Raw genomic sequence first — 27,305 nt, 5'->3', positions numbered from 1 at the left:
GCCAGTATTAATCTACGGCAACATCTGTCGGTTGCGGCCATTTCTCAGTACCGGCGCTGTATAACTGTGAAATGGATGGAGCCCGGGGGTACCAGAGATTGGCGCAAAGCACTGTAATCCATGAGTCACTGTTTCCGCCGCCGTCGGTTCTGGGAGGGGGGTATTGCTACAAGGTGGTAGCTAACACCCCACGGATTACACCACACAACACCCGCGTGTGGACCAACTGGTCTGTTGCGGTCATTATTGCGGGTCTAAGCGGCTTTCTTGGTTTTTACAACACCGCACCCCACACCTTCATCCCTTCACAAGTCGCCCGAATGCGTGCAGGTGTGTTGGTAGAGTTTCCCCGCCATTGATTTACTTTCTTCGTTGTTAACGCATTTAAAACACTAAACCTTCGCACAGTCGCAATAAAATAATTCTATGCTTTTTGCTCGTCTTTCATTTCAGACCTGCCTGCCGCGTCGTTAATGGAGCGCAGTTTGTTTGTTCGTCGCCCGTTCTTATCAGCATCCTTTCCAACGACCGGCTGTAAAAAAGCATCGGAAACGAACGTTTTACGCCCGGGACTGTACTTACAAATTGCTGTGAATAATAATTAAACCATCGACAGCATTATAATCGCACTTCAAAGCTGAGTCGGTGATCATTTGGTGCGCATTGCTTAGCAGCAACAAAAACTGATTACACTGCATCCTTAGGAAGGAACGATCAGGCGGAGTTGAGACTACTCACCGAATAGGAGATAACCGAATGGGGTGGCGCCCGGCATGAAGACAAGCGCAGCAAACAACAGCAGCAGCAGCAGCCTTATCTTGCGACTGCTTCCGTCCTGTAAATCGGGATGTGTGTATTGGTGTGGCACCACAAGTTAGTGCACCACACAAGGGTCAAATACCAGCAAAAACATGACGTGACTGAAGTGTGAAAAATGGCGATGCATGGTGAGGCGTTTAGCAAAGTGATAAGAAAGCAAGCGAGACTCGCCTGGTGTCCTGCGTAGGGCAATGAAGCTGCGGCGCGAAAGGTGTCTCGAGTCACACTGGGAAAAAAAAGACTTTCTTCGCTGTGCAAGATACCCGTGCAAAAGAGATGTAATGCAACTGACCCACTGTGTGTTATTCATTGAGGCTGATTGTGTGTACGTGTGCGACGACCGCATCATTCAGTTGAGTTGTGTTATCATGGCGGTATGGACCGTAGGACGGATATAGAGACGGATTATTAGTTTTGCCGTGCGTTGAAAATGGACAAATATTTCTTGTTTTTTTTAAATATATTTTTTAAAAATTAATGTAATGTTTCCAAAACTAAATTAACATGTCGATATTCTAATTACTACCAGGAAGAGAATAATTTACCAAGTGCAAGTGTGATTGTGTGCGTGCGTGAGTGCTTTTAACGTACAGTGGATGTGCAACACATGTGCAACGCAACATGGAAAGTGCATCCGAACCACTGAAGCCAGCTACTGCAAGGCCGATTTCACTGTTGATCACAGTGAGTAAAATGTGAGAACGTCGCTATCGAACGAGAGAAGCGTTATGATTGTGAATGAGCAGTGTGATGTGTGATTGTGAGCAGCAGCTGTGCGTGTGTGGTGTAGGGTTTATCAGTGCCGTGCGCTTTGCTGTGTAGGGAAACAAGAATCTCATCTCCAACAACGTCCAAGGCTCGGCGCTGGAATAGAGGAATCTCATAAAATAAAAATCTCCTTCGGTCAGTGTCAGTGCATGAAGTGAATTGGGGTTGTGTGTAAGTGTGAGCAAATAATAAAAAAAGGGAAACACATCCTTATTCCATACGAATACGAGTTGGCCGCAATCGAGTGTCCAGAGAAGAACTGGCAAGTGTTTCTAGTGCGTCTTGGTCCTTGTGCCGATTGTTCGTAGGAATGGCACATGGCGGTGAGCACCACTGAATAGTGTGTATGTGTACGTGTGTGTGTGTGCATACGTGTGTGTATGTGTGGTGTGTGCGCGCGCGTCTGTGTGTCGAAGCTGGCGGCTGCCGAATGGCGGCAGGTGCGGCAAAGGGAGCAGAATGAGCGGTGTCTACTGTAGCAGTTGCAGTTGGACAGCCAGCACTAGCACACGACGCACAGTGGTGCAGCAGCCGCCCACTACCGGTGCCACCAGTGGGTGCACCCACCGTCGACGTGGGCCACCCCGAAACCGTCCGCTTCGGCTGCATCATCGGTCGCTGCGATCGGTAGTAACCAGCACGGCCAGCAGCAGCAGTAGTAGTAGTAGTAGTAGTAGCAGCGGAGCCACCACTACTATCACCAACACCGACTACAAAATCAACAGCAACAACTACTTCCAAATCATCACCACGAGCACCGACGACGATAGGATCGGACATGTCGCAGGATACACTGGCGGACTGTTCCCGCTACATTCTGCAGGTGCGTATTCATATTAGTTGAAAATTTAACCTAATCAGCATCTAATTGAAGAATCGTACAACTGAAGGCTTCAATATGTATCTTATTAACTGGAAAATCATATTCTTAGTAAATTTTATTCATAATTTTTATGGTTGACATGACACTATAATTTTAATGGTGAGAAAAAGAAAAATAGTTCTTTAATATTTAAAAAAAAATTAGAGCACTGTTGGAAACAACGAGATCAAAAGTCGCCACTCAGTAGAGTAACCATGGGTTGTGCCACCCATTCGTGATCCGTGCAGAGGAGGTACCCGATTACATAGAAATCGTTTTGGTGGACATTACGTCAATGTTAATTTAAAGCGACGTATTTTACAATCTTTTATATGTCTTTTGAAATTCTTGCTCTTGCTAACCTATTTATCTGTTGCTACAATTTTGGCCTGGAGGAAAGTATAGTATAGACGAGGAGGAAGTATAGTTCATATATCCATCGAGTCCTATCGATCGAATCCTACTGTGAGTTAATTGATATTACTGTTTTAAACTTCAGATCCCGTACGTAAGGCTGACTGCTTTACTACTGGTAAAATTAAGTCACAGAAAGCCAGAAATGGCAGGCCAAGACCTCTCGAGGTTGTAGTGCCAAGGAAGAAGAAGAAGAAACTTCAGATACCATGACATAGACACAGTTCATATGAGCAATCGAGTCGCTAAAAATTTCCCAAACTGTCAGTTCTTGTTCCATATAATTGTTTGAGTTCTAATTATGCTTTGATGAAAAATAGTGATATCGTCTTGTGATGTCATAGACTGTCTTCGAAATTATTGAGTATCGTTTTTGATGCCATGTAGCATTCCAAAATGATGGATATCCGGTAAAGATCCGATATTCATAAAGGACTTCAATTAAATCCTTATTCCGTTCTTAGTCTGCATACTAAGAGATCCCCAATTTATTAGCTTCTAATGATAATGCACTTGATCGGACAGAGGAACCATAACCATTTAGTGCAACCGTCTTTACGGTAAATGGTGCATATCATTTACTAAACTAGTAAACACCTGCACCAATGCAATCTCAAATCTGGCCTTCAGCCCAGAACACACACTGCACTACCAAATTCGTTTCGCGATAGTTTCCACGTGTGGACCTCATCCAAAGCGTGAACGATAAATAGGCGCCACTAGAGAGCACGCGCTCACACATCCGGTGAGATCGAAGCGGGACTAGAAACCGAACACCATTCCTACTGGTGGTACTAAACATCCATCCTAGCGCCTGAACGACTCGCCTAGTAGTTGGCCATGCAGCAGCATCATCATAACGCTTGGGCGCCATTTAAAAATGATGTGTTTTTCCTAGAGTGGTGCTGTGGAGTCTCGCAGTCGTTGCGTGTACCGTTTATCGTTTAGACAGTTGTTTGTTTTTGCTTCCAATCACCTAATTTGCGAATGGACAACCACTGGACTACTTGGTCTGGGATAGGCATGCGGGTAGGAGACAGAGAGAGAGAGAGAGCGAGGGACGGAGCATGGATAAACAAGTACCAATAATAACCGGAACGCGTTTCAACCCTGCGTGTGTGTGTGTGTGGGTATTTTAAGCTGGGCTAGGAATAGTAAGCGAAGATGTCTTCTTGTGCTGGCAGTAGGAAAATGGGTAATAATGGTAACAACTTCTCACCCTGGGCCCTCAACCTCAACCGCTACCTTTAACGTGAAACGGCGCAGTGAAATTTCGCTCCGGTGGCGCACTTTCGTAAATCAATTATCCATAATAACACACAAACTCGAAATCAGCGCCGTCGCCGCCACACCTTCACATTCGTCGTCTGGGATTTCGTTGGTCTTGCTGGCAATTCGTGCCAGCGAAAAAGATCGAGCCCTTCCAGTCTTGTTGCCTACACATACCTTTGGTATGTTGCAGAAGAAGTCGGTGGCGAGTTGGGTTTGGAGGGGGTGTATTGGGGGGATAAGTGTGAGATAAAGTAGCAGATTCTAAGCACACCTTACCGGTCGTTATTGAATGTAAGGTTTATTTATAAATATCGACGCCTTCATCAGTGTTTGGCATGTAAAGACACATACACCGACATGAACTTGTGCTGGGGTGATCCAATGGAACGAAAAAAGATAGCAGATTCCCTGTTGCAAAAGGGCCCTCTCCCGTTAGCTGGAACTGTAACGGATTTCACTCGTTTCCCTGCAACCTTGAATCCGTTCTGGACTGAAGTTCTGAACTCCATCAAGAGACCACCCCCCTTCAGAACATGGCCTGCTGCTATGAGGGGAATGTCTGCGCATGAGATAATCAGGTTCATGCTCCTAAAAATAACTCGCATTCAATGTGTGTATTTCTCTTTCTACTCATGTTGCTACAATAAGCGGCAAAATAATTCGCGTTCACTTGGCAGCAAAGGGCATGCACACAATATGACGAATCCTTGCACATTGTTGCACTAGAACGAAGCCTTTGTTCCGTCCAGTGCACTCAACTATTGCTCACTCCCTGCCAACAGCTGATTGCAGTGCAGCAGTTATGGTTTAGCATCGTCCAATTAATTCCTAAACCAATGCACTGTTAAATAGCACCATCGCTCCGGTGCACGGGGATGTCTTATCGACACGAGATCTTCACGACGCAGCCCCGGAGAACCACTGCACCGCTTCCGTTTCCATGTCTGTTCGGAGGGCACTCCTGTGAACCGTTCAATAGCTGCTATATGTGTAAACCACCACCCGAAGGAAACGTCCTCCAGTAGCGTGAAGCACACTCAACGCTTTCAATAGATAGTTCTTGCTGAAGACTCTATGCCAGTTAGACGATCGGTTGCTGTCAGTCTGTTTTACTTCATCGGTGTCGACCAACCGGAGTCACAGTGGACACATATAAAATGCAGTGAAGAGTGAAGCAGCAGCAAGCGGCGTGTGTTTGGAGGAGATCAACGCTGTGACAATGGTCAGTCAGTCAGAAGAGAGAACCGTTCCGACGGCGACGACCGTTCGGCAAACAGTATGCTAAAGGTCAAGATCGTAAAAAATAAAATAAAGTATATATAAAAAAGCTACACACACACACACTCACATACTTATGCACATACACAAGCAAACGACGCACCGGACCGTGATGGTGGTGGCTGGTAGAAGCCGCCGATTGGCCTTGAAAAAGGCACTCACTTATTGGCGCTGTAGTCGCCGTGGCCGTCGCCGGGCCGGCTTTGCAAAGGAAGGATACTAAAATCTCCCTCCCCAGCCACCAGTCGCGCGTATGCTGTCCCTCGGTCCAATCTTATTCTTCCCCACATTCGGATTGATAAGATAGTGCGTCGTCGCGCGTGGTACGCATTTATGTGCCGCGAGAGCCGCACAGAACCCGCGACCTTTCGTTCCTTCTCGCCGGAGGCGGGGGGTTTTGTTTTGTGAATTGTTCCACGATCTTCCGGTTGTAACCGAACGGACGGTTACGGTTACGACCACATTAACAGCGTCGTGGTGTATAAGAAGAAGAAGAGGAAAAAGTGTACGTCAACTTTTATTGATCGAAAGGGGTGCGTTTTTTTCTCTCAAAAGGCAGCTCTATTCATACACTCTGCGATTTCTATTCGTTCCGATGTTTATGGGAAGAAAATTGGTTCTTAGCTAGTTTTATGGGAGTTTCTGTTTTGGGACAAACAAGACCATTTAATGGTTGGGCTAAATATTGCTTATCCGTTGGGGGGATAGTCTGGTCATGGTAAATGTGAGGAATCATTGTCCGGCTGACAGCTCCTCTGATGACAGTTACGGGAAGGTCATACCAACTGTCAGAAGTACCTGAACGGCTTTATTTGCATAAGTGATAATGCCACGCGAAGATGGTAGCTATTTATAGTCGTGTGACATTCGTCAATGGACCTCACACGCCTGCTTTGGTGAGTGCAACGTCATCGGCCTTTTTCATCGGAAGTTCTGAATGAAAGCCTCGTGGCCGGCTCGCAAGGAAGCGAACATCCTCCCACAGAGTCAGCCGTTTGCGCGTGTCATGATGGGGCGAAAGTTGTTATGCAATGCCAGGTGGATCGAAAGTTGGGCCTTTCGGTGAGGAGAAACATTCTGGTGCTCTAGGCAAACGCGTGGCCCGTGGAGCGGATTTGGAACACATTCTCAGGTGGCCAGGATAGCTGCTTCCTACGCGCGCGTTTGCCTCCTCCCAAACTGGGAGGGGAGAGCTCTGCTAGCGACGACGACCGCACAGTTGACGTGACGTGTTTAAAGCGTTGGTTTGGTGTTGCGATGCCACCGGTTCATCCTGTCGTGTGGCTTCTCATCGTTACGGAAGTGGATGTCACTTGGGCATGTTGGAGGAGTATATGTTGGACAGTTCTGCTTCATTTCATTTCAGCCGTCTGCCTAACGATCATGTTTATGTTCTCGTCATGCCATACACACACACACACACACACACACACACACACACACACACACACACACACACACACAACACAAGCTGGCACCATTATTTTCCTAGTGGTGGTATTTTACTTTATTGCTCGTGTTGCTAGCGTGGAACCTTGAGCTAGATGGGGTTTCATGGAGTATAAGTGAGGTAGATAAAGGAATGATAATTTTTTCCCACCCTTCCAGAACTCGGTTTGGTTTGATAGTTATTAAAAAGGTGCAATAAAATCTAGAAATAGAAATTAGTTGATTAAAAACATAGAACCGGAAAGAAAGGAAGCTTGAAGCTGACATCACAGAAATACTTTGTTAATTTTTCAGACAAATATTATTGGAATTGTCTGGCGACAGTTGATTCATTAGCCTATGTTTTACAGCATTTAAAGTCATGCCACAATTATTTTTTACCGGGGCAGAGTAGTTATTAAAACAATTTATTTTTTCGTTTATTTATAGAGGGTTTCTGGGACCTCATTCGTCTATTTTAATGATTCAAATATAAAATAAAATATTGCAAGGTCATTGTAGATGTTTGCAATCATATAATGGAAACTTGTTAATGCAGCTGTGCAATTTTGTAATTAGCTGTTAATGGAAATCGTTATATATCTAGATCAATGCATCAAATGAAATCAAAGTAATTGATTAGCTTTGGACCCGAAGGATTTTGGCTTTGAGCTAAGCTTCTAAAAATCTCTTTTCTTAATAGGCTTCTTTCCATACTGTTATGCATCGTGACATTTATTTAGAAATAGTTCAGAACAATGCATTTCCGTGCATGATTTTTAAAGCAGAGTTTTTAACTGAGGAATGAAATTCACTTCAGACAAGTATATTGTATTAAGTGCCTAGTCTGATTGCTAATGGCTGGCTGGTTATGACTCAGAAACATAATTTCGTAGCAGCCCAGACGGACGACATGTTGGTAATCCGTGTCTGACCGTGTCCAACCTCAGGGTAAAGAATGTAGAACAGCTGACAGAGCTCTTCAACACAAAATTTATAGCAACGCTTTTATGAATTATGCTTTGCGTTGTTGTTCGTTGCAACGCACACACACACATACGCCTCCCAAGAGAGTAAGTTAGAGAATCGCATGGTTTAATGTTGTGCGAGAAGTTTCCACTTGCATATGACTCATACTAAGCTGCTAAGCTTACAATTGATGCCATTCATTGATCTGACAGGCATGTGTATTGTCGTACGGTACTGGTGCAGCGCTTCTAATCTTCCAGCGTGTAGTGTATTGAAGACTTTCAATGCTGGTGTGTGATAGTAAAAAGATCGGCTCAGACTGCACCCAAAGGACCTTGAGAAAACGGGAGTTCAAACTGAATGCTGTACTTAGAAGAGCTGTGCAACCTCTAGCTAGAATAGCACACTAGTGTAAGATCACCAAGATCCTCGAGGGATAATTTGCTATGCCTGCACGTGGCAACCGTTTCTTCTTATTGCTTCGTGTTCGCGTTAGTAGCGCCGTGTTGTACAAATCCCGAGGCGAATTGCCAATACCAACCTGTTTAGGCACGCTGTTGTTGTGGTCAGGTGCCATGATGTTTACCGGTGCTGAAACCTAGTCAGCTTGGCAAAGGAAAATCCATATCTAACGCAGCAGGCAATGGTTGTCTGATAAGCTCTGCTGTGTGGCACCCTTATCGAAGGGACTGCTCATGTGTGCGTATTGCGATTGATTGATAAGCGATCGCAGTATCGGTGGTAGTCGGTTTATGATTCAGACCGAAATCAGCAACCCAAGGGTGGTTGTGTGAAACCCGTCGTCGACGTTAGCGTGTCCCTACGCGGGTTTATCACTCGACAGTCCGTACTCGGGTGCAGGCGGCTTGTCACAGTGCAACAGCATTAGAGTTCGGGTTAGTTCGCGTTCCGGCTGGCTCTGTCACCTCTGTTGGTTCTTCGTTGTGTAGGCACTGTTGTGGAAGAACGTGTATTATTATCGATTCGATCTGCTTCGGGGCACAGAGTAAAGCAGAGGCTGCTTCTAAGACCGCTTAGCGTCCTGCCATAGAGTTAGGTCGATGCAAGTGCGCGTGCCACGAACCTGACGTGACGGTAAAATCGTGCTGATCTTCTACTAATCATGTGTACAATTGCAATTCCATCTCATACGACGTGTGTTGTGCGGTGAAGAACAGATCTTAATAAAACTTAACGATGGCAAGTCGGGCAATCAAGCCTTCCCAAGATCGCCTGTTCGTGCCTACGTCATACGCGTGAACACTCTTGCAAAAAAGTGGCTGGCCCTCGTTCACGATCGCTCTCGTGCTCGTCGCTACTTCGGTAATGAAAATTATGATTGAAAATCAATTTGCCTAAGCGCAAGTGTTTCTCCTTTGCCGGATTGCGATGCCACACACTTGCGCGCGCGTCGGTTCCAGGGCACGATTCGGTCGAGATCGGGTTAATTTTCCAGCGTGAATTCTTCGCCGATCAGCCGCCGACGATCATCGCCGTGCATTTGTACGGTGTTGTCTTGTAAACCGATTGCTAGTACCGAGTGAGTGGCGCAAGCGAGCAGTTCTGGCGATTGCGATTTTCTTACCTATCTGATACATCCGCGGATAGGCAGACATGTGATTGTAGCTTCGGTGTCGGAGCGTTCCACGTTGATAAGGGAACGTTTAGTGAGTGTGTTTTATCATCGGATACAGGTGTTAGTGCAAAATTCCTGCCCCACAACAAGATAGAGAGGCTCGATAATCGATTAGAAAAAAGAGCACGCAAGTAGTAGAGAATTGAATCGAAAAACAATGGAAAACATCCGTGAAAAACTGTGTCCTGCCCGTTTAACTAGAATCGATGGTGTTTTCGTATTGGGAAGTGTTTGATGAGCTCTGTAAGCTCTAGTTCGAATAATTTGCGCAATTTCCGGCGACCAAAGTGCATCGCTGTACAACGAAAGTACACACACACACCCTGCAGAACCGAGATGAAAACTTGAGTTTTTCCTCCTTCTTTACCGGATTCGATCGCGTATGGTGAGAACGTGAGAGTAGGTGATTTGATTGGTGGGCTGTAGCAGGTTGGTCAGCCAGCCCTGTGATGTTGTGTGGTGAAACTGGTTTGGAAAATCAATGGTGGTCAGTTTTCTTGTTGCACTTCTCTGTGCGAATGCTTTTCGCCTGCGTGAGTGCGTTTTCTCTCTCTCTTTCTCTCTATCGCCATACGGGTCCATCGTTTAGAGTGGTTCGATGTAAGTAATTTGCATTTCCTGTTGCGATGGGCCGGAAATGGCAGGAAGATTGATCCACCGGAACCGGCAGCCGGGGTGAGATGAGGCTTTTTAAAGAGGAGAAGCTAAATTGTGGGAAAATATCAAACATTTCTCGCCTCGATGTTTGTCATTAGTTGCGTGTGATTGCTAGAGTAGTGAATCATAGTTTTTGTTTAGCAGGTGTTCAATAGTTCTTTGTTGTGTTGTGTGCCTTTAATGAAGTGAGATTAGAAAAAAAGAAACTTCAAAAGCAAGAAGAATCCGACCCCCGTCTCATTGTGTGTGTGTGGTGTGTGATGCATTTTATGGGGCTGATGCGACAATCTCACAATCAGCCGGTTCCGACGTATCGTGATGCATCAGTGCCGCAGGCGACACAACGGGCCACCATTAAACCGCCAAAACCGATCGATTCTCAGTCTGTAAAGTGTACCAAAATGCAAACCAAAGCATCACAGTTAAGCGATAAAAGAAATCAGATGGAATTGAGTTCGAACGGAGGCACAACGGCTACGTTGGCCGACCAGACGCGATGCAGCGCACCGGGCAAGGAAAACCATCATCAGGAGGACGAGCGTGCAATGATGACGGGCGATAGGAAGGAGAAGCGACGCATCGCGCGACGTTCGCGACTTTATTATGATGATTTCGTCACGCTGGACACGAGCATTATGCTGAAGGTAAATGGTGGCGCACCTCTGTAACAAATGAGGATCCTGTAGCTGGATTTGTCGTTGCGGATCGATTCTATGCTTAGTTGTTTAAGGTGGTGTACATTTTATTGCATCTGCCCGGGGTGAATCATGGCAGTAAAATCAATATGACACACAGTGTCTGTGTCGATGTTGGTGCAGGTGGAGGCACGCGACGCTAGTGACGACGCGCTCATGATGAAGTTGATGATGCAGATAGTGATTAGAAGGGCATACACGATCGTGCTGCAGAGGGCGAACGTTACGCGGGGGGATAGGGGGTGGTTGGAATGGGATACGGGACAGAGGGCGCTGATTAATCATTTCCGGCTTAAGCACGATACAAACGAAGGGTTCTACCATTGCGACAACGAAACAGAACTGGTGCAGTTCGTTTGTGTTGTGTCACATGCAATAATTCAAATTGCGTAAATTTCCATGTTGCTGATCAATGTGCGCGATGGATCGGTTGTATAAATATTTCCCAGAGCCATTCCGGCGATACGCAGCGTTGCTGAATCAATGAATGCTTATGTGAGAGCATTAATTTTCGTTTAGGAAACTGTAAACATCTTCAAATGTTTATATGAAGAATGTCAACATAAAAACTGTTCACACTGTAGGAGAGAGGATATATTTTAAACTAACATTTCGTTGTCATTAGAGTTATTTGGAGAATGTTAGGAGTGAAACGTTAAGAGTCTATGAGTTATCGGCGATGACTTCAAACAATATTACACCAAGCTCAAACAATCTTATTCCTTGGCACTTCTTTGGCTCTGCAACCCTCCACAGGTTGGCATGCCGAGCCATTTTGGGCTTTCTTCATTGCATTTACTTTACTAAGCTGAATTGTCATTCCTGTATACGAGGAGAGGAGGAGGATTCTTTTAGCTACTTCTAAATTACAAATACCCTGGTATTGATTTACTATTAGAAGCAATACAATTTTGCTGGAATCCTTCGTTTAAGAATTAATCTACAAAAATATTGCTATTCGTTCACGAGCGGTCTTATGGCCAATCCCTTACATTAATATTTTGACCATTGCTCGGTCATAAAAAGGTATCTCCTTTCAATGCTTCATGAGCATGACTACCGATCAATTGCTACTCCATCATACAAGAAGATTAGATAAGGTCCGTCAAAAAAATGATCAGCTCAAAATTCTATTGGGCGAAGCTGAAGTCGATTGAGAGTGTCTTTCATTGGTGGCCAGAGCCAAAAATGCTGCTCATTTGGAATCGTATGGACGACTATGTCTATGCACAACAGTGTCTACCGTATCTAGAATGTTTTCACGGACACAAGTTTTACCGTGATAAAATCTTCAGACAATGAAGCTTGGGGTTCCTCGTAATTTTCTGCTGCATTTGAAGGGCACCAAAGTATTGTTAGGTCGTGGAAACCCGTGTCCTATTAAAGGTTTGCGTCTCTCTCTAAAATTGAGAAGATGTTGATGATGAATCTTAAATCTTAAATTGTTCCTTAAATGCTCCAAAACGAGTGATGTCGATTTAATATTTTGGCTGAATATAAAAGATATGGTAGACGATATACATGGCGAAGGTTGATTAGAACACACGATCGAAAAACCATTCATTTATTCCTAGAAATACCTTAACGCTTTAGGATCGTTCGTAAAACGAAGGAATAAACCGATTAAAAAATGAAGCAATGGCAAAATCTTGTTCTTGCAATACTACACCCCACTACGATTATAATTATGCATATTGTTTTGATCGCTTCGCCGTTTGTTCCAGATCGTTGCCAGACCGTGGATTTGTTTATCTAGTTCGCGCTGTGTGGCTAGGAATTTTGTTTTTGTTGTTTCCTTTGTTTTCCTCAATCTTACGATAAAGCAAACAACGTATCGATTTGTTTACTCTTTATCATGCGTGCCTTCCGATTCTGATTGCTTCCAAGAGTAGTTTGTTCATGTGTCTTCAAGCGGTTTCTATTCTTGAGCATTAAATGACATTTCATCATCTGTACGGTGGCATCCGTTTTGCTTCATCCGGGTGTCTTACTTACTTTTCTGGCAGCCAAGTTTTTCACTGCACTGAGATACGCATTTTCCCAGCAAACATATCCCTACGCGGGGCCGATGGACCTACGAATGAAAGATACGTACGTTTGAGGTTGTTCAATTAAGAGAGCGTTACGATAACATTGCACTGGACGTGCGTCCAACACCACGGCACTCGCTAGCAATCGGCAAACTGCACGGATGCCGTTATAGTCGTTGCACTGTCGGCGGTGCACTAGAGCAATGTCGTCGCCGATAGCCTTTGCAGCAGCAGCAGTTGTTGCAGTGTTTATGTAGGCTGATCTATTCGACAGTTGCGTCAATAATGATTGATTATTGGAACCGGTTAGTGAAAGCAAAGTGCTTGCGTGAGGTGAGGTGGTGATACAGCGGAGCAAAAGGCACAGAGGAGAGGCGTGCAGTTGGCGAAGACATGTATCAACAGCAGTGGAACCTATTTTCCGTGCTGTCCTGCTGCCATTGAGATATGGTACACCATCATTTTCCACTTCTTAGCCGGCGTTCAACGCTTCTGCCGCTCCTTCACGACGCACGTGATGATGCGTTTCTCCATTTGTCGAAACATTATGTCCATTTGCTACGTGTCCCGGAGTACCCCGCGTTAGGCAGTTGCTGACGGCTAATTATGATTAGGATTGCAGGCACTGCCGCATCATCAGCAGCATTTTGTCTATGTAAAGCAAAAATGTAAATGAATGCACGCTAAAGTGTACTTGGAGTTTATGAAACTGGAAAATGGCTTGTTCGTGAGTTGATAAAGTTAATTGCTTATGGTTTTAAGTATGTCCTATGATAAAAAATCGAAATTTGCATTCGTTATTGAACTATCAAATGATTTTTGTTTTAATTCTTAACAACATATTTGCATTCCGAAGTAGCGGAAAATGTTGCTTTTCTGCAGGGCCTTTTTCTATAGCAGGTTTTTCCTAGTTAAGTGCTTCTCAATCAAATCTTCTTTTATATCGCTTACTGCAAGTACCTACTCCTTATGACAGTACGGTCTTGAATTGCAACTTTGGAATAAAATAAAAAATAATTTACCTACTCATGGAGTAATTGGGGCGGTCCGATAGCCGAGGCGATAACGGCGCCGGTCTTCACACGACAGGATTCAGACCGCCATTCCTTATGCAGGGCTGACTTCTTTGCTCCGGTGAAAATTCAGAAAGCCAGAAATGGCAGGCCGAGACCTCTCGAGGTTGTAGCACCTAAGAAGAAGAAGAAAAAGAAGAAGGAGCAATTTTATCTCTATTTTGAGTCACTTTCAAGGAGCCAGTTTCCAAAAATATTTCAAGTTTTCTTAAGCTGGTTATTAACAATTTAGCTACTTATGTGCTTCTTGTTATCTGTTTGAGGATATATCACGATTCTGTAAAGGATAAACCCTGCCTGCACTAGTCTGCAATTGCGATGCACGATCCCCTTGGTAGTATTCGGAGTGGCTACTGGTGGCCATATGTTCTAGTTCTTTTATAGAGTTGTGGAAGATTACCGTCTAGATCGCCCCAAAGAGTTAGTGGTCATGACTGACGGGACTTAGTATTCTGCCACGAATATATCAATTCAAGAAGGAGAAAAATAAGATCATTTAGTTGAAGTTGCGATTTAGTTCTGATCTCACTATTTTAATTTAAGGTCCCTTGCAAACCCAGATTTAAAAAAAGTTTTTCGCTGCAATATGATGTTAGATTAAAATGAATGTTTTAAACTTTTCCCCTAGTGTGAACTGGTTATCAGGACAATGTTTTTCAGCTACATTTTATTTTATTTAGTTAATTTTGAGTCGAATTTCGCTTGAAAATTAACATTTTCTAATTATTGGTTCAAGCTCAATCCTTCCCACTATCGTTTTTCTTGCTCAATCGGAACTACCGAGCAAAAAGTGTATCCGATACGCGATCTTGTGCCAAAGCGACAGCGTCCAAACCTTTTTTTTATCGAACAGATGCTCCCAACGATGGCTAAGATCGTGTCAGATGTTCGGTGTCACATTCGTCCCGCTAAATCTCAACTTCCACTTTGGCGGACTGCCCAGGTTGTTTGAGGCGGTAAAACACCTGCTGCCACTGTGTCACTCAATCATCTTATGTGTGTGTGGGGTGAGGTTCGGTTTTCGGGTGCTTTCCCAGCGCTAGTAACGGGGGGGTCGGTGTGCAAGGAAGGAAAGGAGTTAAAATTCTAAAATTCTTTGGCGAGAGATTTAATATTGCTGACCGTTGTCCGACGGTCCGTCGTACTGCGGGCGGTGACGAAACATTATTCTAAAATTGAAAAATTCTCATTCTTCACGCAGCTTGGGGTTCGGATGTTCGGAAACCATGATGGGGCAACATCACGTCTCGAGAGAGAGGGCTCGTTCGCGTATAATGGCATAAAATTAAAATCACCATGCAGAGGCAACAGTGCGACAGCGGCTGGCTGATATTTGCCAGATTGAAAAATTTATTTAAATTAGTCAAATGACAAACCTTTAACCATTAGACAATTAAATATAATCGCCTCTTCTGGGTGCTATGGTGAATAAAGGGAAATACTGATGATGATTCCTACATCAAGAACGAATAATTCTCCTAGTGGGAATAAACAGTCAAACTCACAATTCACATTAGCATGTGAGAGATGATGGTAAATGATCAGAATTCGTTATCAGATACACGCTTAAAATAAACCACAAGATATTAGGTAAGAATCCTCTATTAGTAATCTCCATCAAACCTTGCCAAATTCTGTTCCAGCTCTCGACTAGAGCAGGCCCCCCTTTATCCAAACAAAATTACACATCCGCCAGCCGTACCCTAGTGGTCCTAATTTGGAATTTGTTGCCCAAATGTATTTTTACATACCGAATGGACAGACAACTTGTTTTCATCCAAGAATCTGGCAGCGTAGGTGGATAGGAATCTAGCCACAGATCGTGTGAAACAGCCAACTGAGAAACGTGTTTCGTCGCGTCCCCTACCAGCTCCGTGTGGAGTTTCGTCAGTTGTTGGCGGGAAGGTGGCTCGGCCATGGGAGGGAATGAAATTCTCAACCGAAATTCAAACCTCTCCCCAACGGTCGTGGTTAGCCGTTGGGAACCAGACACCGGAGACGAAAGAAAAAGAAGCGAAGAAGCCGCGCCGTCTTCACCGGGACGATCGCTTGGCACATACGCAGACATACACACACTCACACCACTCTGGCCGCTATTTTCCGCAGCAAGATCGAGTTTGGCGCGCCGGTGCTAGTTTTCGAGCACTATATCAAACAAATATATGTACGCATAAATTTGCATTTCTTTTTTAGCCTACGTGTGTTTGTTTGCAGCGAGCCGGCGAACGCGCGCCTGTTCTTGGGCCGGACGCGTTTGATGGTGTATTAAATTCTTGGCTCACAATGAGCGGGGCACACACACTTGACGCCGGGGCAGAATTCTGAGGTGCGGTGTCGCGTGAATATGTCTTGTGAAACTTTGCACGTTACTGTGACTGTGAGAATCGATCTGAGTGAGTTGGAGAGCAGAAGTTTGAATATGTGGTTTGGAATTTAGAAAGATGGAAAGAATTTTCGAAAATAGGCCTGAAATCATAACGCCTATCAAATAGAACTACATATTTTTTATTTATATTGGAGTAGAAATGGAGCCATATAATCAAATGCGTCTCTTCCAGCAAGTTGTGCCCGTCTGGACCTATCACATCTCTTCTGTCCTTGGGGTTGATCGGTTGTTGGGTGTCATTGACATGACATGATCAACATAAGACTGCTGAAGTTCGTCTGATGGTTTAATATTTGAAAATTTGGCCTCGACATCGAATATCGTAGGATCATTTTACGACTTTAAATTATCAACACTTCAACTCCAATAGGGGACTCCAACTAAATCCACCTATCCAAGTATTCGAAAGATTTGCCATGCTGTTTGTCGTTCTTGAAAGTTATAAGAAGAAATGTTTATGTTTCACTAGATTCCGAATGCTGTGCTGTGGTTTCGATTTCATATTCCTGCTGACCGAAAAGCCTTCCTTTTTTTTTGGTGAATTAATTATAAAACAACCACACTCTCAGTAGGGGAGACGACACACGCACAAGGTCACGCTGATCGTTGAATCAACTTATGATTCTGGTTTGAAAGAGAATTTGTTAGTCATCCAGAACCTACCCAAGGAATAGCAGCACCAACATTAGCCATTTTTTGTTGTTACCACTTACCATTTCGGTTGCTTTTCCTCCCCATTCGCCTCCCCCAGGTCAAGGCTGTTTGCATCAAGCTCGCCAGCCGTTTACCAAATTTAGTTGGCGAATTCTGACGTCCTTTTTTTCTTGATGGTGTCTCCCGAGATCGCTACACCACATCTGTTAGCTTGTGCCCGAGGCGAGTGGCTTTGCAAATTCCGTCGTTCTTTAATTATCTTTGCTCTCGATTTTGTAGCCGCTTTGGGATGACTCATCGTCCCTAGCTAAGTCAGCTTCGCAAGTCATAGATGGGCGCACGACTGATCTTCGCTTGCCTGTGACATCATGTGAAGTTGGTTGGGATGCTGTTTTGTCGTTGCTGTGATCCATAGACAGGGTGATTGTGCGTGATATGCATTTGCACAATTAATTTTGATTGTAGTGAGCTCATTCTGCGTCATTTTGCGTCTTTAGTCGTGTCTTAAGGGAGAAAAGCGGACATTTTTAGTAAGGCGATCCCCCCTCTTGAGGTGGAGTTTAGCGATCGTTCTAAACTGATATGAGTTGAATCAGATTAGAGAGTCTGAACACCCATCCATGTCTGCATTCGTGGAAGTCATGTCCAGTCATCCTCCGCCGTAGGGCTACTTAGAACCAAACCGGAAATTGTGCTACTTATGTTGAATCAAGGAAAAAAGAACCTAACCTACACGCGTCCGACTATCTCACGGGTTCGCAAATCTACTTTCATTTTCCACTTCCGGTCTTAGCAAACGTGGTGCGCGCGCTGGAAGAGAGTGTCCATGGCGTGCCACATCGCCACAAGTGCTACTGCGTAACACGTATTTTTATCGCTTTTCCTTCTACATTTCAAACGTGAGGTTCTCTCGGTCTCGTTCTGTGCTCATTTGCCTGTAGTTCAGCTTACGATCGCCAGCGGGTGTTCCGCAGCCGGCCTCAAGTCGATAGCGATTTGTTGTATGATTTTTCTTAAAATTTTGTAACCCTTTTTGCCACTTGCCAATGATCAACTGGTCAGTGAGGCAACTGCTTCTTCGGGCAAGGAAGTCACGTTGAAGTGTTGCAGAAAAGGGAGGTCGGTAATATCCCAATGCTCTGCTGATATTGAAGGTAGGGGAAATGTGTCGTTGAATTCTACCCAAGCAGGTCTCCACGTACCGTGTGTGTTGCCGGCTGATAATTAGTAGTTACAAACACATCATGGCTGTGGAGGCCTTTTTGCGGTATGCAGAAACGGATGTGTTGCGTTACGGCGAGGATTGATTTGCGTATGACCAAGCTTTTATATAAATTCTACACCTCTTCAAGGATCTTTAGAGTAAGCCTGTATTCAAAATATCACTCAAGATTCAAGAAAAACTGTAAGTTGAATTAAAGCTTATGAAGTAACATAAAAGCAAAATGGTTTTTTGCTCTTCTCCTGACACAACCACAGTGTCATTATTTCACACAATTAAAAGAAATTTCCAATTCACACAATTCCACCGATTGGCATGCTGCATTGCCGCGCGTAGTGTGGCGGCGCAGTTTGGCACACAGGTTTTTATTTGCCACAAACGATGAAACCCTTCGTCATCGTTTAATGGTCTTTTACTTTCCTTTCTATGCGCTACAGCGCTGGCGAACGCGTTTGCTTGGTCATCGAGAAGAAGATTTTCCCTGTCACAACTTTTCCATCCCGTCGCGAAGTTCCGCGCGTACATTGACACTTCTTTCACCTTGCAGCTCTTATGTACAGCTTTTCTCCATTTTATTGCAACACTACTACTGCATCAGCCACGGCCGGTCCTAACTGAATCGTTTTGTTTTCTCTTCCTTCTGATGCAACATGGAACACAGGTATACGTCGGTGCCCTGTCGCTGCACTATGAGGCGCTTAGTGTGGAAGCATCGAAGCAGACTACGGCAGAGGAGATCGTTTCCTGTATCGTCGAGCGGCTGGGCCTAACGGTAAGAGACACTGGATCGTATTATTCAAAAGTAGAACTTTATATTATTCCTGCTCGAAAATTCGAGGATATGTAATGCTAATAGACAAAAGATCACATTTACCAATCACTTTATGCCATAGTTCCATTACTGTGCCGCGATTAGTTTGCCCGTGTAGAAACATCATAAAACTAACTTTTTCCATCACATTTGTTCCTTTAACGCTTCTCTCTTTTCGCCAGGGAAACAACTATGAGCTGGCGGAAGTGGCCGGCGAGTGCAAGGAGAGGCGACTTTCCGCGCACGAAAAACCCGTCTCCGTTATGCTGCTGTGGCCGATGCACTCGGAGAAAGATTTTCATAGGTAAGTTGCCACCACCGGACCGGACACACCATTGCATCCGAGATGCAATTTATCAACTTCAGGTTTGATGAAATAATGATTACGCAGAAATGCTGGACCCCCCTCTCTTGGGTGTCGGAGAAGGCCTGATCGGGACCGTGCACCGGAAAAACACTCCGACGGCGATGGGTTAAGGAAATGAATTTCACTTTTACTTTTACCTCGGCGAGCGCGTGTGGCACACAGAGGAACTTGTTTGATGACCAAAACAAGAGCGCCCCGTCGGCTCGGCTGCCGATTGATTAGAGAGAAATTGATTTCCCAGCGCTTAAAGTTTCATTCAGCCCAGTCCCGAGAATCACACACCGAGATCATAAAAGTCGTGCAATCAAAGCGGCGAAAGTTTACAATTTAAGAAAAATTAACGAGAGATTAACCGATTGATGATGGTTTCGGTTGATTTCGTATTGATTTTAGTCGATAAAAGTTGGAGCATTTTATTTTGATTTGTTTCGATAGTTTCTGTTTTACTTCGATAAAGGAACATGTTGTTTGGTCTAGCCCGGGAAGATATCTCATATTTTTAAATTAATAGCTTCATCGAGTCTATTTTTGGTTTGGAAAATTTATAACTGCTCTATGTCTGCAATCCGTGTGCTCCATTGAGATCCTAACAAATCTATCAAACATGGCCCGATTCATCTAGCGATCTACACTCTTTTTAGCAAGTGCAAACTTAACTTTGCGCCAGGCTCACGTGCTAGATTCGCTGTTGAAGGAAATAAAATTGTAAAATTAACTATACGGAACTTCAAACTTCCACTTACCATAAATAAGTACGCGTACCCGAGTGCCAAACCAAACAACTCATCTCAACTGCGTCGAAATCTCTCACCCCTATTATCACTTCGCAACCTTTTCACGAGACTCATCCCGCCGCTAGACCGTAGTTAGCTGTTTTTCTTCACATTCCTGTCTGACGTAAAATGGTACCGAAATAGCATACCGCGCGAGTAGAGAAAGATGATCGATGCGCAGGGAATCGAAGCAATCGGGTGTGTATGCGTTCCTTAGTGGCGCTAATTTGTTTACTACCAAACCCTTCAACGCCGCTGATCGATTTAGGCAAATCTCAACAAATCAAGCTGGTTGCGATGGCTATCGGTACGGACGCACTAAGCGCTTGTCTGGCTTCTAGCGATCATACCGATCATCCCAGTTTCACGATTTGGTGGAATCGGAATCGAATGGGGTTTGATGAATGGGGTAGCGATCCGCTTTTAGGTCGGCGAAGATCTGGATGCAAACCTGTATTGACCGTGATTAATCGACTTTGACCTATATTGATTTTAGTAGGAAGAAGGTATGTGTGTTTCTGAACGCATTTAGTTCGATATATATTGGAAATACCTTTAAAATTGGCCCGCCATGTCCGTTTGTCGGTGTGTTATGCTTTCAATGTTACTGCTGATCTACTTATTGCTGATTGTTTTCCGCATCTCTCAAGTCCTTTTCTTTGAAGTGGGTCTGATATTGAGACTACACATTATTTGAATAAGATTTGTTTCGCAACCCAACATATGTACCCTATGTATAATGAAGCAACAACATGTCATACTGGAACATGGAATATAGTGAGGAATAGGCAATGTAAATTGCACTTCTATCAACAAGATTAACTCATTGATACAGCCTAGCCGTTCGATTTGAATAAAATGTGAGGTTAACCTATAATAGACACAATTAGCGTCGAACACAACTTCAATACTGCTTCGGAACTTCTGTAGCCATACTTTCCCCGGGAAGAACCGCAAAAACTATTTTAATTGCATCCATAAGTTAAATTAACTAAGTAGTAAAGGACTGTGGGAGTTTGGAGGTTAAGGATTTGGACTGGTGAAGTGGTATAACAACCATTAATAATAAGAGTCCTTGTTCTTGCCCGCCATACATACGCCCCATCGGACAGCTTTGTTATCCACAGCGTGACTACAGTGTTTACCTATTTCATTTGAAGTCAACCAGAGGTCCTCTTTAAAAATGCGAATGCATCACATTGCCTTCAGAGAATACATATTGCAAAAAATCTTCACAGTTTTCGTAAACTTAGTCTACATTGCACGAGGCCTGTCCTTGCGAGCTCATGGGAGATTGCTTTTACTGTAATCAGGAAGTATTAGGAAGCTATCATAATATCCCTATTTTGATAGTTGGCACGGATCATCACGATGCAAGCTATTCTCTTACATAATTCAGGTGGGTTAGAGAAAGAGCCATCGGTTCTGAATAAATGAGAAAGCAAAGGCATTGAAATAGAACGTGTCGACAATGCAATTGATATTCTAGGACACGAAGCATCCATCGGATATTGAAACAGTTTGTAATGCTTTTAGCTATCGATATGTTCTGTTACTTTATATAAAAAAGAAGATAAATTCTACAAATCACTTCTTCAAAAGATCTTAAAAAAATATTCCATAATAATTACCATCATTTAACCTCTAATGGTTTCATCATAGTTATCTCATTTTATTTTTTATTCCCTTAGATTTCTTGTCCTAGTTGCGTCCTATTCTATTTAATTTTGATTAATAGATGCGCGTGAAAGCTTTGATCGATTAGTAATCGCGGGCCACGCTCATTAAGATTAAATGGATGCAATTACTACAGTCACTTGTCCATTTATTTTCGAATGCTTGTCAGTGCATCCACCATATTGCGGTTAGTTTATTTTCTATCCTTTCATGTTTTGATACTCTTGCGCAAGGATTGGAAAAAGGGAGATATTAACGTAGGATTATGAACTGAGCATTGGCTCCTCGCAACCGTATCCACTCATCCCTTTCGATTTGCTTCTTCATCTGGGGGTGTAGGAGCAGCGTACGGTTTGCCATGGTATCATGGAAATTAGATTCAAATCGCTCCTATCTAATTTGGCATTTATGATGAAGTCATTTGGCATTCGCTAATTAGTTTGTCCACCGCGTCCGCTCGTGCACGTCCGCTGTGTCTAGGTTGTTGTGTTTCACGCCTTCGCTGAGCGATAGAGAGCGATGGTTTTCTACCAATCTCCCCGGAGAACAGACTACGACGACGACGACGATGACGATGGCGGCGGAGAGTGCATATGTCGTCACTGCCGTTTGCTGCGGAGGTGTCGCAGATCAACCGACCGAAAGTTACCCGAACCAAGCGTAACGGACGTATCCAGGATGGGATTTCTTCGATGATGACGATCGTGGTGACGGAGGGAAGCTACACCGTTGCTGGCTCGTGCCTACCAGTGGGAGTGGAATTTTGAGGGATGCTAAATTTATATTCCGCCTCAGAACAACACGGTCTGGGAGCGCGCTTAGGTGTGTGATGTAAGGTGGGTTAAATAGGAACTGTGCGTTTTTTTTTTAAACGATCGGTTGGTTTGACAAATATCAGATTTTTCGGTGTAGATTAATTTGACTCCCAAAAACAAAAAAATGGTGCTACGAGTTAGCGAGACAGGTGTTGTGATAGAAAGCATTCCTTCACAACTAGGCCTACATTTGTGTTTCGTGTTTGACAATCGTGTTTAGGAGCTTGGTGGTCATAACGGGTGATATTTTAGCTCAATTTGAGGAGAGTAATAGGATTAGAAAAGTTTTGACAAATAGTATGCTCTGTTGGTAGCTTTGAAGGAGATCGTGATGTATGTTTTTGAATGAAACCAAAGCTAGAATTATGTTGCCAAACGAAACGCGCCAAGGATTAATGTTAGACAACACTTAAATGGCGCTTTTTAGTCATTAGTTGTCTATTTTCTGGACATGTGTTCTGAGGTAGAAATTAGTTTTGTGTTGTCAACTATTGTTTTGCTTGCTTTACTGATCGAGATTGATGTTGTTTGCATAATCCTTCTAAGATATTGACACCCTTTTTTATTCTAGGTCAGCATTTCAATCGTAATACTTAAACCTATCTCACCACATGCAAAAGCTATTGACCGTGTATTCGTAAATATCATATTTTAAAACACTGCATTTTACGCCCACTGGCAACTGATCGTCAGTGGCAGCACACTAGCAACACTCTGTTTTCCACAACACTATTTGAGTAGGCGACTAGGATTTGATGGAATTTTTGCATGTCCGGAGGTCAAACAATTGGAAGGAAACCCAAGTCACCATCTAAAAGTACAGGGGATGTGATCTTCATCGCTGCATGCATTTTCCCGGCATATGCAGCGGACGCAGGTTGTAGTCTCGCATATTTTTGAGTATAAATGGCGTCTTACGAGATCCTCCCGTTTACTACGGCCCTGAAATGTGCGTGCTGTGTGAGGGTGGATGCAATTCCGTATAAATACTTGTCACTGTGGTTTCGAACGCCGAATAATACTTAACCCGAAAACAGACGCTGACGTGTGTACGCTCGTTACACTCGATCTGGTAGGCACAGCGGACATTAAATCTGGTCTGTTTTTTTGTGTGTATGGTTTGAAATTTATTGTGTATTTTCTTCGCTTCAACCGGCTGCCATGTGCCCCCCAGCTTGGCGTTAGGTTACCAATGAATCGTCGTTGCGCATTGCGTCGTCAAATGTGCGACTGTCGACTTTAAGCCGGCAGCGCGCGATGCTAACGACCTTCCCTGCGTTCGACGCTTTTGCGTTGGATTGGATCCGTTTGGTTGGGAAAAGGGGGTGGTACAGGTTGTGTGGCGGTGTGTTTTGACGTTTCCGATGACATTTATCATCGCGCAACGAGCAAACCAAGAGAAATCTTTGCTTGTGGAAGAAAGGTAACAAAAATCACAACAACGCGCACCGCGGGTTTTCGCTTCTCCGAACGAACGATTTGTGTGGATGTTTGTGGAAAACACTGACCGCTACTACTGTTGGTCCTGTGTGGAACGATCGTACGGGGTAAAGCAAACCCGCCGCGCCGTAAATGTTTGAAACAACACAAATTATCGCGTATAAAACTTACCACAACCGTGGACGTTTTTTTAAAGAAACGGTTGCGAAACACAGAACCGTTTGGTCCTCGCAGGTTTGATCATACGACTGATGATCGACTATATCTGAGGCAGGCACCACCGACAGATCTTGGGTCAGCTGTGTTTTCTCAAAATTTTTAAAAGCATGCATGGAAAACTGAATGGAAAAAGCGGAGATACGGCCCGTTGACGTGTGGAGGACGTTATGGCCATTTGGGTTTTCCGTTGAACGACGCGTGAAGATGATCGGTATGCGGTGGAATGGTATGGCATTGCGGTAAACGATCATGACCGTCGTGTGAGGCGCTTTTTGGGTCGGTTTTTTGATGTCCTAAGTAGTAGCGCATCTGCTTTTGACAGGTTGAAGCATATTTTTGGATTATCTGTTGAAAGCGGTCTGACAAAGTGGTGGTCCAATTATCGCTCCTTGGAGCGCGAAGGTACACACCGCGACGCTTGTTCATAAGCGGACATTATTTACGCGTGTAACATAACCAGGTTGAGCATAGTTATTAAACTATAAAGACGAGAGCCCTGACTGAGCTCTCGTAAAAGCTTGTTATGATCTGCTAAACGTCGGATGTGGCGAGGAGCAGCATTCTACCATTTTTTTGTGTGTGATTTATTCAACCGTCACGCAACCCATAATTAATCAAACGAAACAAGGCGCTGAGGTGTGTCTTGGTGGAATTAATTTAAGGCTAAAATTTATACTCCAGCACATTCCATTACAATTTATTGTCCGCTAATTATCCTTTATGGTGAAGTTTAGCTAATAAGTGTTGCATTAAAACCCCAAAGCCTTCCGGTGGTGACACACACACGCACTCTACCGAGTTGCCACATCGATTAGCTATTGTGTTGGGTTTCCTTTGACGTTCTCCGATTTCTGTCCTAGCTGGTGTCGGTGGTGTCGTAAACCAATGACGAGAATATATAGATATATATTAAATCCATACCACATTTAATCTAGAAGCGTTCTTTTTCCCTTCACTTCATGCTTTTATTACCATGCAACTAAGTACGACTGGCCGTACCCTTACCCCAAGCAGACATTCACCACCCGTTCGGTTCCGTGCGTCGATCTTTACGCCGGGTAATTTTAATTTGCCCCATTGCCTTTCGCTCATATTGCGTACATTTTATGTGCTGTAGTTTACCCTCTCTTTCTGCAGTGTTTGACTTTCATCTGTTTACTTTCTTGCACATTTAATTCTTACAACCACCTTCGGACGTTTGCCGATCGGTGATGATTAAGCTTTAGCGAAAAAACCAAACCCTACTTGATGATCGCGATCGCGAAAGTGAGTACTCCAATGAGTCATAGGCTGGTGTGGTTGAGAAAATTACCGTCAAACGAACCCACCAACTGGTGCGATCTGTGAAACGTCTCAAGTGGTCCAGGTAATGTGTATGATCTATGGATGACTCTCTACTTTACGCCCAACTCGCCGGGTACTCCGAAGCCGTAGACAGTTTTTGTGATGATCTTCCAGACGGGGGGTGTAAAACAGTGTTTGGTGTGGGCTATTTCTGCGTGCGCTTGGGTGTGTTGCTATTAGTAGTCGTGACGAAATCGAAAATGAAGGAAGAGGTTTGGCCTGGTTTGGACTGTTCCCGTTTCCGCGCTTTTCTTGCTGTAGTCATTACATTTACCCGAGTGTGCTTACAATGTGGTTCGACTTATCCGAATGAATCATTCGGAGGGAAATTGGGTTTAAAATATCCTAGGACATGTGCTGGATCTTAAATTGAATTTGAATTAATTTCGTCGAAGACTTGTTAGTAACGCATGTGAAACGCACTTTCAGCTGATACCTCCATATGCCAGAGCACTAGGTTCTTACTACGAATATATCTTGTTGTGAGAAATACGTTGTTAAATCAAATGTACTAATCACATCTCGCCCTCCTTCTCTTTCCATTTCAGATTCTATCTACGTGAAATACAAAGCGACGTTCCTTGGCTAGATAGTTATGGACTCGATCCACAGATACTTAGAGATTTTATACCGTTTTTGTTGCAAAAAGAAAATAGAGAATATCCTGACCTGTGCCAACTACCAGGTAAGAAGCGCAAGGACCCCATTTGCCCATTTGCAACAAGCCCTTCTAACGCGTCTCCCTGTGCCCCTCCCCGTTTTGTAGATCTTAACGAAGCGACACTGCTCGAAAACCTTCGCCAGCGGTTTGAGGCCGGCCACATCTATACGTACGTCGGCAGCATCCTGATCGCCGTCAACCCGTTCAAGTTTCATCCAATCTACAATCCAAAGTATGTGCGGCTTTACCAGAACCAGCGGATCGGACCGATCCTGCCGCCGCACATCTTCGCCATCGCGGACAACGCTTACTATAACATGCTTAAGGAGAAACGCAATCAGGTTTGTATTTTGGAGTTAATTTACTTAGCCGCTTCCACAAGCCTGCGACCGGAATGGACGAGATCAAAGAGGGATTATCATAGAGCTTATCAAAAGCCAAGTAGTAATTAGTGGGATAGTGGTAACATTCTATCACTACTCTGGTCATCCTCAGTCCTCCCCTAGGTAAGCGACAAAGAGCTTTGGGAGGGTTCTCTTTCGAAGACATTTAAAGGCTTGAGATGACCTCTGACTTGTGTTTTAAACGCGGATCGATATCCTACCATCTAAGGGTGCAATGTGCTTGAAATTCCTTCCCTGCTGGTGGAGTGGTTTTTTAGTGGTTGCCTGCCAACCGACGGCAGAAGTAACCCGTTTCTGCAATTCTGCTCGGGTGTCCGCAGTTCAATTGAATCATACACATTTAATTGATGTGTATGAGTAGTACTGTAGCGCCATCCTATGCTTTCCTGAACGTTCTTTTTGCACGTTTTTTGTTCGCTTTGTACTGCTGATCCATGCCGAGCTGGGGTTGGCCACTGTAGAGAGAAAGGTGATTGTGAGTGTGTGTGTGTGTGTGTGTGTTGCTTCATTTAGCGACATCATTATGCACAGCATCTGCTGCATCACCGTCGTCATCGTTGTCGTCGTTGGCACTGCACCCGTGCACTTAACGTGGAGAAGAGCGCCAAGCGGTCCAGTAATACCGACTGCT

At 44.2% G+C, this 27,305-nt stretch overlaps 1 protein-coding gene across 9 annotated transcripts in view; it reads left to right on the top strand.

Annotated features, from left to right (window-relative positions):
- The window catches only part of LOC118506998 (unconventional myosin-IXa-like), a 63,121-nt gene that overhangs the window by 11,598 nt on the left and 24,218 nt on the right, over nucleotides 1-27,305 (top strand). For 4 of the 9 annotated variants that reach the window (XM_036044885.1, XM_036044890.1, XM_036044887.1 and 1 more), the window contains 5 exons: nucleotides 1,349-2,410; nucleotides 18,825-18,935; nucleotides 19,157-19,278; nucleotides 26,158-26,294; nucleotides 26,376-26,611. In XM_036044885.1, coding sequence (XP_035900778.1) covers nucleotides 2,366-2,410; nucleotides 18,825-18,935; nucleotides 19,157-19,278; nucleotides 26,158-26,294; nucleotides 26,376-26,611 — 651 coding nt within the window. In that variant the 5' untranslated portion in view covers nucleotides 1,349-2,365. Of the gene's footprint in view, nucleotides 1-1,010; nucleotides 1,239-1,348; nucleotides 2,411-10,250; nucleotides 10,748-18,824; nucleotides 18,936-19,156; nucleotides 19,279-26,157; nucleotides 26,295-26,375; nucleotides 26,612-27,305 lie in introns of those variants that run through there. The other 5 variants (XM_036044884.1, XM_036044883.1, XM_036044889.1 and 2 more) reach the window with 4 other exon arrangements.

Source organism: Anopheles stephensi, chromosome 2 (genome assembly GCF_013141755.1).
Source record: "Anopheles stephensi strain Indian chromosome 2, UCI_ANSTEP_V1.0, whole genome shotgun sequence".
Classification (NCBI taxonomy): Eukaryota; Metazoa; Arthropoda; class Insecta; order Diptera; family Culicidae; genus Anopheles; species Anopheles stephensi.
Note: the sequence above shows the minus strand (reverse complement) of the source record. Positions and strands in the feature narration are given on the sequence as shown.